This window comes from Anser anser (assembly GCF_964211835.1).
Source record: "Anser anser genome assembly, chromosome: Z".
Taxonomy (NCBI): Eukaryota; Metazoa; Chordata; class Aves; order Anseriformes; family Anatidae; genus Anser; species Anser anser.
Window position 1 is genome coordinate 34,697,104 of NC_139723.1, and position 13,956 is coordinate 34,711,059.

The following is a 13,956-nucleotide window of genomic DNA, read 5'->3' on the forward strand; positions in this document are numbered from 1 at the left end:
GGTGATCGTCCCCCTGTGCTCTGCTCTGGTGAGGCCGCACCTCGAGTACTGTGTTCAGTTTTGGGCCCCTCACTACAAGAAGAACATCGAGGCCCTGGAGCATGCCCAGAGCAGGGCTACAGAGCTGGTGAAGGGCCTGGAGCACAAGTCCTGTGAGGAGCGGCTGAGGGAACTGGGGGTGTTTAGTCTGGGGAAGAGGAGGCGCAGGGGAGACCTCATTGCTCTCTACAACTGTCTGAAAGGAAGGTGTGGGGAGCTGGGGGTCGGCCTCTTCTCAACAGGTAACTAGCGATAGGACCAGAGGCAATGGCCTCAAGTTGTGCCAGGGGAGGTTCAGGTTGGAAATGAGGAGACATTTCTTCTCAGAAAGAGCAGTCAGGCACTGGGATGGGTTGCCCAGGGAGGTGGTGGAGTCACTGTCCCTGGGGGCGTTCAAGGACAGGCTGGACGTGGTGCTTAGGGACACGGTTTAGTGGGTGACATTGGTGGTAAAGGGATGGAGCAGAAGATCTGGGAGCTCTCCTCCAACCTTTATGACTCCGCGACTCTACGATTGTCTCTACGGTCCCACCCCCGCTCAACGGCCGCCCCGCTCCGGCCCAGGGGCCGCCCAGGGTCCCGCCCGCCGCCACCGCCCCGCCGCCCGCCATGCTGCCCCCGGGGCTGCTCCGCCGACCCCTCGCCGCCGCCGCCGCCCGCCTGTGCGGGGCGCGGTGCCGCCCGCAGGTGAGGGCCGGGACGGGGCAGAGAAGGGCAGGGAAGAGAAGGGGAGGCCGGGGCGCTGTTTTGGCCGTGGTTTTCCCGGGTGGGGGGGCGAGAGCCCGGTTCCTGGCTATTCAGTCAGCCGAAAAAGCGAGCCTGTTGCGGGGCTGGGGAATATTTATCTGGCATGGATGGGAAAACTCTTCTCCAGCAGCACTTGGGAGGCTGCCAGCAAAAGGCAAGGAGGCAGGGTTTAGCAGCGTCTTGCTAGAAGGAAGCAATCTCTCCCCAGGCGTTTGCTTCTTTCCGTTTCTTATGCCAGCAATCTACAAGTTGTCAATACCTATCTAAGGCTGTAATTAGGAGGCGTATTGCAATAGAAGGTCGTGTTTCCTTAGCGTTGGTAAAAATGCAATGTAGTCTGGTGAAGTATTGGGCTAAACAGTGCCAAGGGAAGCAGTGTTTTAATGCAGAATTGTAAATTAGTAGTAGCTTTTTTTAATTGTTATTATTTTATGCAGTTGCACACTGTAAGTTTCCTTAGCAAAATTAGTAATGGTTTCTGGTTTAGTCAGTACTCTGCATTAAACTGTTAAATGATATGAAGCGTTAGCCACCTTTTTAATTTTTTTTTCTTTTTTTTTTTTTAGAATCATAAACTCTAAATTTACATATTGAAAGCATATTAAGAAGCGTATTGCAGGGGGTAATCATCAAGATGTCTGGTTCGCTTTTGTGTTCACAAGCAGCCAAGGCAAGAGCACGCCCTGCAGAGGGTAATGAATGAGTAACCTGGCAGGCAGCACTTCCCCTGTGCCCATTTCCATCGAACTGACCCTTGGCTCACGTGCCGTGGCATCTTTTCCATGGCAGAGGACCGGGTCATGCAGGCATACCCTGGTGCCAGTGGTTCTGGGAAGACCCCCATGAGACCCCGGTGAGGAAAGGCAACCCCTTCTTTTTTAATGGGTAATAATTAAACAGTTTATTTTGACAAACGAAGCGTGACGGTCTGTTGCACTGCCAAAAGGAATTCCAGCAAATTGTGCACATGGGAAGTATTTCCAAAGGAAGAAGTCACAAGGTACTCTTGCAGTGGAGGTCATGAAGCATTCCCTCTCCCAGTCCCCAGTAAAAACAAAACAAAAAAAACAAAACAACAACAACAACAAAACACCTGTGCCTCACCGTAAAACAGAATGTCTAGAAATGAGACAGAAGATGGTTTTCTGGCTTGAGAATTAGTTTGTTACTTTTCTTAACATTTTCTCTTAGGTACTCGCATCCCTTGCTACAGGCCCCAGACAAAATAATGGCATTTTCTATGAAATTCGCACATACGATATTAAGCCATCGAGGATGAAGGAGTTTGTGGAACTGGTCAATAAGTACTTCCACCTTCGCACAGCTCACTCAGAGCTGGTGGGACTCTGGACTGTGGAGCTGGGAGCGATGAATAAGGCTGTCCATGTGTGGAAGTATGGTACGCTCGGCATCCCTCTGCGTGCTCCGTGTGCCAGCGAGGGGACTGCTTACGTGGCTTTTGTTTGTTGCCCTTACGATAAGTAACCAAGCATCAGAAAAAAAAAGATGTTACCTTACTGATTACTGAAAAAAAAAACAAAACAAAACACTGTAGGACAATTTTGACATGTTGGGATGAAAGGATTACAGCTGTTCCTACAGGGTGGTCTTTGTGCCTCGCAGGTGTATGAGATGAACTGCAGCTTTTGTCTGTGGTAGGTGTCTTGCTTAGGGCCAGCTCCTGAACCACAGATGTCTTCACAATCTCAAAATGGATGGAAAAAAGACTGAGACCTCCTCAGTAGGATAATGCGGATAACTGCAGACAATACATATGCAAGTGTCTGTATGTGTTTATACAGAATCATGCACGTATAATTGTTCCCAAATTTTAGATGAGCATAGTTCAAGTTTAGCTCAGTCACTCCCCTAAAACAGAACACACAGTTTGTGTGGTTAGGCTCCTGAAGCTACGCTGTGCTGAGCTGGAAAGCTGCTCCACCAGCTCTGTCATCCTACGTGCGTGAAGTGCTCTGTTGCTGCAGCGATGGTTGCAACAGGCTGCTGGTGCTGTCATCAGCTTTTTACGTTGTTGGAGTCAGTGCTGTCTGCCACATGCATCTGTGGTTAAGAAATGTCCTGCTTCTTACAATTTTCTGCCCTATTCTGTTGTTCCTTTTTCTAAAAAAAAAAAAATCTGAATAGTTTCTGAGAAACTTTTTAAATGGAAAACTAAGGAAAAATAAAATTATTTTTATTTCATAATTATGTTTATGTGTGTATGGTTCAACATCCTTTCTCCTTGTCTCATCATCCCCCTTCTTAAATGTTGTTAAGTAATTAAGGAAAACTGTTACTTTTTTCTCTCAATACCAAAATACTGATACTCCTCAAGGTTCTTTCCAGTCTCTCATGCTGCGTCTTTCTCATACTGGCTGATGTAGCAGTAAGTACGTTTTTTCATATTTTTTTTCGCTTTCTTACAGATAATTTTGCCCACAGAACAGCAGTCCGGAAGGCGCTAGCCAATGACAAGGACTGGCAGGGAAAATTCATCTCTCCAGCCCTTACCTGTATAGAGAAGCAGCACAATGAAGTTGCTTATCTGGTACCCTGGTGTCAGCTTGGGAAACCTTCAAAAGAAGGGGGTGAGCTTACCTTCTCTTTTACTGATTAAAGTTACTGGTGCTGACTGACCGACTAACAAAAAACACCTTAAAGTTTAAACCAGGTATTACATGATTTTATAACCCTTTATGTAACAAGTGAAAGAGGTGACATAATACAGATGAGGTAGAAAGTTTTTAAGAATGGCTTTGTAATTACCTATGTCAAAAGCTACAGATCCAGTTGTAAGGCTGTAAAAAAGTTGTGTGAGTCACATACACAAACATGCGGGATGACAACTCCACACTGATGTTCTGAGCAGTCATCCTGGGCTTGCTTTGTCCATCTGTCAGTGAGGGGATGTTTCCTGGAAACATTTTAAAAAAAAATGATTGTTCTGTTTCACAGGAGTTTTTCTCGTTTGTCAATTTTTATATTACTGCTTCTTTTGCATAATTGTTTTTAAAACAACAAAGACGCCCAAACCTACTTTTTAAAGGTACACATAAGTCAAGCATACTTTGTAGATCATAGATTAGGTTTAGATGTCCTGTCTCTGTATATTTTCTTTCTTTCTGTCGTGAAGACTATACGCTTACTGAAGAAAATTCACAGACTTTAGTCTGTCAGTGGAGTGATGTCAAATAGGCCCTGCTTTACCCCTCAGAATGTGTATGCATACAGTAACCTTTGTTGCTTATTTCTGAGAGATGGTGAATTTTATGCTGTGTTACAATTGAATTTAAAAGCAGTCCAGTTTTCTGTTAAAATTGGATAATTCTGGCAATTCTAACACTCAATTCCCATTTTCATGTTTGTACTTTTTAAATCTCCAGCCTGTATTTGGAGAACAATACTAGACAATACATTGCCATACGACAGTTGTCCAGATTTCTATTAAAGTGTTAGCAAGTGTGATTTAGAGTAACTATGTGAATGGAAAGGAGGCAGGTAACGTGTCTTTTAGCAGGACTAGAGTTTTTTGGGATATCGTGCTGTTTGTCTGCAAGCAAGGCAGATTGTTTGGGAGAGCAGAGACAGTAATCTAGTCGTGGTCTGTTGTTTATGACTTCAAATCCTGATGCGACCAGCTGCCAAGATTCAAAGGGGTTTATAATGTCATAAACCAGCTCCAGAAGACATCACTAGTCTTAGAAGAGGCCAACTTGCATAGTTCAATCAGCCATCGCAAACTTACCAAGTATAAGTATTTGTGATTTCTGCAAAGTACACTGAACTGCTGTGAATGTTCATGCGACCGTTTCCCTTTAAGCTGGGCTTTGTGGTAATCCTTCTGTACCTCTGGGTCCCAGAGCTTTTATGTAGACTTCAAACAGTTCCAGCTGAAGAGCCACTTCCCTGTGCTCCTCTGGAAGCTGTGAGATGATGTGTGGGCTGGGAGGAAGAGGGCAGTTTTGTGGGCTGCCCACCCCTAATGGCAGGGAATTGCAGTACTGCTTTCACAATGACTATATTGTGGCTGTGAAAGACTGAGAAACAGCAAATTAAGTTTTATTTCCTTCCTCGAGGTCGTCTTTGTCTTTTCCTCCAGGTGTATACGAGTGGGTTACTTTCCAGATGAAACCTGGTGGGCCAGCTCTGTGGGGTGAATCGTTCCAGGCTGCAATCAATGCTCACATCAATACAGGCTACACTAAGCTGATTGGTGTTTTCCACACAGAGTATGGGTTACTTAACACAGGTACAAATACTACTCACTTTCTGATAAAGACTTGGGAATGGTGACTGGGGGAGAAGGGGTGGGAAAAGTGGGAGAAACCCTTGTCCTGGCTCACGATTGGATGGCTTGATAAAAAAAAATGTTGGTATGGATCACAGAAGTCCTGTAAACAGTCCTTGAACCCAACTTTGTGTATTGGGTTATATGCTTAAGCCAGGTGGTGCTCTTTTAAAAGGTTCTCAGATCTGATGTTCAAGAGTCAAACCTTTTAAAAGCTCAGCAACCGATTGTCTCTCCACATACTCGCCTGGTGAATTGTTTCTGCTAGATGCAAGGCATCCAACGTGAGAGGGTGGAAAACTAGGACGTGCATATTGTATTACAACAGTAACAATATTTAGCTGCCTTTATTTGTACTTTTCAGTCCATGTGATCTGGTGGAATGAGAGCCCGGATCACCGGGCAGCAGGAAGGCACAGTGCCCATGAAGATGCCAGAGTGGTAGCAGCTGGTAAGAGATGTTGGCTCTCACTGCTGTTACTTGTATGCATGCTGAGAAAAGTATTACTCCTCATTGGATTTCTTTCTTAATTAAATTCGCGTTTCATTGCAGTACGGGACAGCGTCAGGTTCTTGGAGTCCCAGCACAACATGCTGATGATTCCTCTGGCATGCTCACCCCTGAAGTAACCTTCCCCTAAACGACGTGACTGATGGCAGAAAAGACAAGATGGAAGCACCGTCAGCAAGCACCATCGCATAGATTGTCATACCCTCATGAACTGTGTGGTTTGTTCTTCAGTTTACAGTGAATGATGCAAAATGCTGATACACCAAAGAAAATTAGTAAAATCCTGCATGATAGTTTATGGTGATGTTTCTACATCTCCAGAAATAGAACATGAAAATTGGCTTTGCAGATCTTTTATTTTAACATCTCACTTCTTAAAACTTTTCTGTTTACTAATAGGCCCCTGTAAGTAAAGTGTTGTTTTCCAAGGCTGCAATTCAGGGTGGTATCATTTTCATAATGCACATTGGCGACTCTTCTAATCATTGCATCATGGGTATTACATAGTGTCTTGAGAATGAATGCCCCTATGTCCTTGTAACATGGTTATGTTTCATCAGACATCTCATTGGGATGCTTTATATTAATTCTTTGTAATGTAAAATTTCAGTGTGGCTACAATTGTGCCAAGGAGGTGCTGCAGTGAAGCTGGTTAGGTGGCGTTCTGATGGAGTCTGCCCTGACTTCAGTCCTTTCATTTTGTATTCTGTACGCTAGCTTTGAGGAAGTATTTTAATACTTATTTAGGGTGCTAAAATTTACAATCTTGTATCTCAAATTCAGCGCATCTATACATGCTTACATTCTTTGAAATACTGTCTGCCAGATTGTTAAAAGCCAAATAAATTTGCATAAAGAATGAAATTTTAGTGTTTGCATCTCCAGCTCTTTATGGGTTTGACCTGTGATAAACCCCATTCTCCCAAGTACAGCCTTCTGCAGGTTTTGCATTTTGGTTATCACCAGGCCTGGTAATAGCTGCTCTGGAGTCACTAAGCTGCTTTGTGATTTGCTAGAGCAGCAGCAGGGCAGAGAGCACACGGGGTGAGGTGTCACTTAGGTTTTGTGTACAGTGAAAAGCACCCTCTGCTGAAATCTGAAGGTCGGTAATTGGCAGTGCACACAGGAGGCCTTTCCACAGTTTATTCACTGACCTGCGATAAGCAACTGATTTCACTTTACCAAATTACCTTTGTGCAATCTGCCTAATGATGATTATTGCTTCTGTCAAGTGCATTAAGGTCTCATGGAAAGCACTAGAGAGGAAAAAAAAAAAAAAAACGGCTGCAGGTAGTTGTGCTGGTGTCCAAGCTGAGTGGATGGGATCCAGCTGCTGTGTAATGGAGTGTTAACAGGTCACAGATTTTACTCCAGTCTTCATCCTGTCGCCCCGTGACAGAGGGACCTCTAGCGTTCTCAGGGTGGACAGCGGACTAGTTCAGAGACCCCTGAGTTATATTTTACAAATAAACTTTTAAAGGTATAAATGACTGATAAACCATCACTAGCACCTTGATTTAGAATGTGGTCTTGTAGCAGTTAAAAGGGGGCTGTTCATTTTTCTTGAACAAAAACATGGACTAAAATGGTACAAGGAAGCAATAAGACTTTTTGCACACAAATGCAACAAATTACTTATATTTATTAACTGACATGAAAAACAGCAAAGTATTACAAAAAGACTAAAATTTTGTAATAAAACTATTCTATCACAAACACTTAAAGTGATGAATACTCAGAATGTTGGAGATGTACTTTACTCCGAAGTTTGTATTTTTTGTGGCACAAAAAGTTGATGAATAAAGCACACTACCCAAATTGCAGGCTGAACACTGTATTAAGGCAGAAGAAACAGGTCATTTTAATTGGCTTCTTCAGAAGAATTTTTGTGAGGAGTCTAACTCAATGAATTCGTTGGATTCTGGAACTTTGACAGTGGGAGAAGAGGCAGTAAAAGCCAGCATTTTTAAATCACTTTTCCTTTCAGCAATCGGATCATTGTTCTGCTTTCATTTCTAAATTGCTGTTCAAAATCAATACATTATTAACTTGAGGGATTGTCCTTTAATTTGATGTTAGCTAAGGTATTTCAGAGCCCTTATACACAAACACAACATTTTGCTTTGTCAGTGAAAACAGGTATAGAATAGAAAAGAGAACGAGCACTTATCAATATAGTTGCACCTTGCTGCGCCTCTGTGATGGAAATATTCTGGGGTGGGTGCCTGACAGATGATTTGAACATCCAGATGGGTCTGTGGTTCTTAGAAGCTCTGTAGCTGGATTTGACAGTTATACCAATTACTTTTTTTTTCAGGATTTGCTGGAAACCTTTTTACTTAATAATTTTAGAAGCTTAAAGTAGCTCTTGTGTTTCAAATCTTGGACCACCTCACTCACTTACCTGAAAATAGCAGGTGCCTCACACTAGTATGTAGGAATACTTGAACTTGCTCATCAATTATGCATGAAAGTAAGACCAGACCAAAACAGGGCACAATGAGCTTCTAAGTAGCACTTTTCAATAGTATATGCATAAATGACACTTTATAGACCAAAGGTGCCAGAACAGCTTTATTTTTTTTTACTTAATACAAGGCAATTAGAGTGCCTTTTAATACTTCACATAACAGTTATTAGCAAATACAAATATATATACTTTTTTTTTTTTTCGCTTTTAATGAAAACGTCCATTTAAGGATTTAACTCAGAAATTTCAGTTGTGAAATCTCACTAGATTTTTGCAAAGTTAATAGATATTCCAGTGCAAAAATAGATCCCATTACAGATAGCATAAAGTGCTTGGAATGAAGGACCAACTATAATTCAGGAGGCAAGGATAAGCACAAAGTGGCGGTTTAACCATGGGGGAGAAGTATAACAACTCTTACTGAAATACAAGTGTACTACAAAGAGGGATGCAACATTTCAACAGTAATACAGTTTAAAATAAGTTAACACCTCAGTGCAGCTTCATTATAATGAGTGGTTCATAATCATACTGTATGTGACTAGAGTGATTTTTTCCCTATAAACTGTTAATAAGGGTAGACAAATTGTCGTCTGGAATTACGCCACGACAAATCTGCATGAGCGTTGTATTAAGCTGTCTGTTCAGTATGATTACAAACAAAATGGACTAGAGTTGTGAAACAGTTCAGTTAATATCCATGTTTACTGTAAGGTTTTCATCACAGATACCAGACTACCTGTGGCAGGTTATAAGCACGACAGTCACAGGGCACAGGAACCAATAATGTCTTTTTGGCCAGCTAAGGGAAAAATAAACTGTTGTTTCCTGCTAAATTAATCATTTATATGAACAGTTACAGAGAGCAGACCACAGCTCTTTTTTGACCAAATCTGAATCCTCCTAGAACTTGTAGTTTTCTACGTGCACTAGATCTGTGCAGTGCAAAACGTAAGCCCTTCACTTCAGTCTCTATGCTGAGATTTTGACTTAATTCTGATTTGTAATCACAATTTCTAGCAGTGGTAAGTCTTCAATACATGCTATTTGTTTAGCTGATAAAATAACCTACCAGCAGCCTGCTATAGAAAGGTCATGGCTGTAGCTCAGCTGCTTAGTAGTTGTTCTGCACCTAGAAGTTTGGTGCAGACTCATCCTCATGGGGGCAAGGATGCCATCAAGGTAATAACAAAGCATGTTTTAAGTGAGGTATAACAATCCCCATTACTCTCCTTTCTATCCCCTTAGCAATGTAATATACAGATAAAAAATAATTAGTATGAAAAAGGCACTTGAGCAGAACATGTAGTAAGCTATTAACTTTATCCCAAGGTAGAACACAGCAGGGACTGGGGACTTGTGCTAAATGTTTAGCTGTCTATGTAAGAAAAATGCTGAATTGGTCAATGTTACCACGTATGCCTGGAAATACGTAATCAGCCTTAAGGCTCATTCCAGCCTCCTCACTGCTTGTTGGGCTGCTATGAGCATTCACAGAAGAAAGTGGTCCATGGCTCGTTCATGGCAGAGTAGCGTTAAAAACTAGTTCAGAACTTGTACAGGTATTTAAGGCAGAGGCACGACATACAGGAATAGCCCAGGAACTACTACGCTTGGGTTCAAACCACATACTGAACCTATTTCTGAACTTTGTAAAAGCAAGACGGAACGGCCTGTAAGTTTATTAACAAAAACATACTCTCCCACAACTGTTGTACAGGATGAACAAGAATTGCTTGTTCTCACCACATAATCTCCCTTCTATTATTAATCCGTCTTTGTAAAACTTTAAAAATTGACTGATACAATTTGTAGCACTACTACTTTGAACTATCTTGTTCAAGATGAATTTTTAATGAAGCAGTTTCTTGCATGAACAAGGGTGTGTTCTCCAGTTAGGGATCACCTAATGACTGAAACTATACTGCACAACAGAAGTACAAACTTGCACATTAATCTAACATTATATTAGCTTCCAACAGGGAAAACTTCAGGTGAACAACTTGCATTAATTCCAGATAAAGGTTGATTGCAAGAACGTGGAACTCGCCAAGATCATGAACATAGCTATGGCTGAATGGAGAACGAGAGCACAGCGTTGCAGGCATAATGTAAAGAAATACTGTGGCTACAAAGATCAAGTGAAAGCACTTTCAATCCCTAATTATGCTACCTACTTATTTAAAGTCATATAAATAATACTGTTAAAAAAAAAAAAAAAGACCTACATTTCTAGTTTTATCTGGCAAAGCCAGAAATGGCAACACTTGTGCTAAGCAATAACTTTAGTTGATGGGTACCTTTCTGGTGCAAAGCAGGGGTTAAAGAGCAGACGTTACGTATCTGAGTGACGTATCACGATTTAGAATTTGCTCTCGGTATTAGCAGCTTGTACAACTACTGAGTTTGCTGCTGTGGTCAGAACCCTGCTTCTCACCCACTCCCTTCTGCTAGGTGTTCATGCAGCTGCTGCAGTACCTCGAAGGAGCAGGAGAGTACTCAGCTACACAAAAACCTAGTCGGAGTAGGTTACTGGTTGTGATGCTGGTGGGACAATCCTGTGCATTTGTAGGGTTCACAGTTCTACATATCCCCACCCTCTAAAATAGATGTATGGATATGATGGCCCATCTCTTGCCATCCCATCTGCACAGCACTGCTTTGTGGCCCCAGATTTGTCACTGACAGACCTACAGCAGTCTAGAAAAAGAAGCTGGTCAGTTAAGTTTTTACAAACTCAGGCCACAAGGCTGGTGACTTTTCTTGCCACTGACTGTCCCGGTGCATTCATTGCCAGCAATGGATGTAGCACCAGGGAATTCCCACTCCTGACATGCATGTTTTCAAGAGTGAAACATGCACGTCTTTAGAATATCAATAAATAACCACTGGCCGTGATTCCTCAATGAACTGTTTTTTGCAACCCTAGTATAACATACTGTACAGGACAAGATACAGTATGGATGAAAGCCCGCAGCATCTGGTGGGTGCTTTACCACAGCTTCACAGGGTTGTACTGTAAATGAGCTAAATTCAAGTCTTTCACTTAAGAACAGTACAAGACGACTCCACGAGGCACTGCCCCTAAAATGGAATTTTGTTTTCATTGCATTGAATTGCATTGCATTGAATGGTTATCAGTAGAGTGTCCAGTTTCTCTCCCTCTAGCTTCTTCTTTGGGAGTAACCTATCCCCAGGCAAAGGAAGTTTGCATTCTGCTCATCACTTCTTGGCTGAAATTGGCTCACACGCAACTTTCTTTTACCTTCTCATCTTGCAGAAAGGAATTAAGGATTGCAATGTCTACCACAGTTTGGTTTTTGTGCAATGACAGGTCCTTAGTGTGGTCGTCGTCACTTTGGTCCTTAGCAAAATTTACAAATACCTGCAAGGAAAAAGGCCATGTGTAACATCAGTCTAGATTTTCATTAGTTCAGGGCACTTCATGCACTGGGCTTTCTGGACTAAACCTGGGATTCAGTGCTCGAGCTTGCTGAAATGCCCTTACAAGACACGACTGGAAGATTGTTGGATTTATTCCTACCTCTGCTAGTTTTGGCGCACCGGCTATTAGAAACTTACTTGGTCAAGTGTGGTCTGAGAAACGGAGTAGTCTTCTATGTGGAGTCTCTTTTTGTTCTGGGAGAGAATACTGAATATTCTGGCCAGGGACGATGGTGAGGAGGGAAGCTGGTACTGCAGCATATTCCGATGCTTTTCCTTTAGGACACTTCCAGGGAAGGCATGCCCAAAGAATTCCTCAACAGGCTTCAGGTCTGGGTTTGCCCCTGCAATTCGCACCACGATAGTGTAACCGTCTCCAAACCTGTAAACAAGAGGGCCAGCAGAGGAATTCACGTCAGGGGCTTTGAAACAGATGTGCAGCTTAAAATTCAGCAGCTGTTCCCACAGCCAGAAAAGCAATGGGAATGCTGCATGAGGGATTAAATCTAACTGTATCTCCCTAAAAATTCCTACTGTGGTGGCAGTGAAAAGAAAATAGCTACCTGTTCTTTAGATGCTGGACGCTGCCCAGGCACCTGAATCGTCCATTGACCATTATCGCCATTCGAGTGCACAAGGCTTCACATTCTTCCATGCTGCAGAAAGAATTAACTTTCTTAGCACTGCGAGAAGTGCTGCAGGGCAGAGCAGCCGAGCGCAGCTTTGCATCCAGCCCCAGCAGATGCAGTAGCAGTGGTATGGTACAATTGCGTTGCTACTTGCCTGTGAGACGTAAGCACCACTGATCTCCCCTCTTTGATTACACTCAGAGCACAGTTCCACAGGAAACGACGTGCTTTGGGATCCATCCCTGTTGTTGGCTCATCCTGCAAAATACATAAAAAAGTAGGCTATGCTGTTCCATTCCACCAACAAACGCCTCATGTCTGACATGACCTGGCCATTCCGATTATGCTTATTGGAAAAGCTGAAAATAACCAAGTTTGACTCATTTTTTAAAATGAGAAAACAATTTATACTCAAAAAGATGGTTGCTAACTTAAAATCTGAAGAACTAAGTGCTGTTTATTTTGCAATTATAATATGTTGAAATAGCCAGTTCTAAACAAGTTAAACTCAACAAGTCCAAATTTAAATAGAGCAGTAGACTACTTCTTTCTATACTATGAACTTTACTAATCCTGAGGTTTATTCTTCATTTTAATCTAAAGAATCCTAAAACATTTATTTCCCACTTTCATTGAATTATTAAAAACACAGGACTGATTCTCCCAGACAGAAAGATTTGCCTGTGCCCAAAAACTAGAAAGTGCTGGAAAGCACTCATAATTTTTTGTAGGTATAGAAATCTCTGTAGCAGTGGTGAAGATGCTCTAGCAGTCAGTAGTCTGGCATCATATTTGAGACCCACATTTCCGCAGTGATTTTTCAGAAACAGAAGCCAGGAGGCACATTATAGTTTGAGCCTACATTCAAATAGGGAAATAAAGTTTCCTTGTGTTCTTTGCTTACATTTAAGTGACTGATGACATACTCAGACATTAGGTGGTCATGAAATATCCAGCCTTCATCTAAGCCCGATTTCTCTGTTTTCAAAGGAAAATGTTAACAAGCAAAGTTCGCAAACTCACCAGGAATACCACAGGTGGCCCTCCAATGAGTGCAATTGCTGTGGAGAGCTTGCGCCTGTTCCCTCCACTGTAATTGCCTGCATATTTTTCTCCATATTTCACAAGGCCCAGTTTTCGAATTGCCCATTCACCAACCTAAAAGAGACAGCACAACACCCTCTTGAACTGAGCACAGCTACATTTACACAGTGGGAGTTTCTTTACAAGCTTTAGTTTTAGAGTGATTTTTCAGAAGGACCCCTTATCTGATGCTCCAGTCTGGCACAGATCTAGGTTTTGGAACACTGGGTTCACCTTCAGATCAGAGCATACAAAACCCTGCCCCTGGAGGCCCAGAAAATCCAACAGCTGCATCTTAGTTATCACAGAATCATGGAATATTCTGAGTTGGAAGGGACCCTCAAAGATCACTGCGTCCAACTCCTGGCTCCACACAGGACAACTGAAAACCAAACCATATGTCTGAGAGCATTGTCCAAATGCTTTTTGAACTCCAGCAGACTCAGTGCCCTGGGGAGCCTGTCCGAGTGCATGAAGTAAGCATGCACTTCAGCATCAGCTGAGCATCGGCACAGCATCAGGTGATGCTGCCCAAACCATCAGGTACAGATGTCCTGCAGCAGTCCCTATTCTGCAGAACCCAGGACACAAATGGTGAAAGCTGCTGATAACCCAATGAGGCAGTATTAAACAGGGTGCTGTACAGTACTGGCAGCTGTCATTATTTGCCTAAAGACTGTTAGCATAAGCCTATGTGTGAACGCTGAAACAGGAGCAGCGTAACGATATGGTGTGATGACTCAAA

General features: G+C 42.5%; 2 protein-coding genes across 4 annotated transcripts in view; one reads left to right on the forward strand and one right to left on the reverse strand.

Moving 5' to 3' along the window:
* Nucleotides 1-518: 518 nt before the first annotated feature.
* On the forward strand, nt 519-6,444 carry NIPSNAP3A (nipsnap homolog 3A). Of its 2 annotated transcripts, XM_083815978.1 has the most exons (6): nt 587-726; nt 1,978-2,185; nt 3,213-3,374; nt 4,886-5,035; nt 5,439-5,525; nt 5,628-6,444. In XM_083815978.1, the coding sequence occupies exons 1-6, from the start codon at nt 649-651 to the stop codon at nt 5,702-5,704; spliced, it is 762 nt and encodes a 253-aa protein (XP_083672104.1). In that variant the 5' UTR covers nt 587-648; the 3' UTR covers nt 5,705-6,444. The 2 variants fall into 2 exon arrangements, with proteins under 2 accessions (XP_083672105.1, XP_083672104.1); XM_083815979.1 differs by lacking the exon at nt 1,978-2,185 and having other exon boundaries at nt 519-726.
* Nucleotides 6,445-8,146: 1,702 nt separating this feature from the next.
* Nucleotides 8,147-13,956, reverse strand: part of ABCA1 (ATP binding cassette subfamily A member 1) — a 92,903-nt gene continuing 87,093 nt past the window's right edge. For both annotated transcript variants that reach the window (XM_083815977.1, XM_083815976.1), the window contains exons 46-50: nt 13,152-13,286; nt 12,283-12,386; nt 12,063-12,155; nt 11,638-11,881; nt 8,147-11,440 (exon numbers count right to left, since the gene is read on the reverse strand). In XM_083815977.1, coding sequence (XP_083672103.1) covers nt 11,300-11,440; nt 11,638-11,881; nt 12,063-12,155; nt 12,283-12,386; nt 13,152-13,286 — 717 coding nt within the window. In that variant the 3' untranslated portion in view covers nt 8,147-11,299. The remainder of the gene's footprint in view (nt 11,441-11,637; nt 11,882-12,062; nt 12,156-12,282; nt 12,387-13,151; nt 13,287-13,956) is intronic.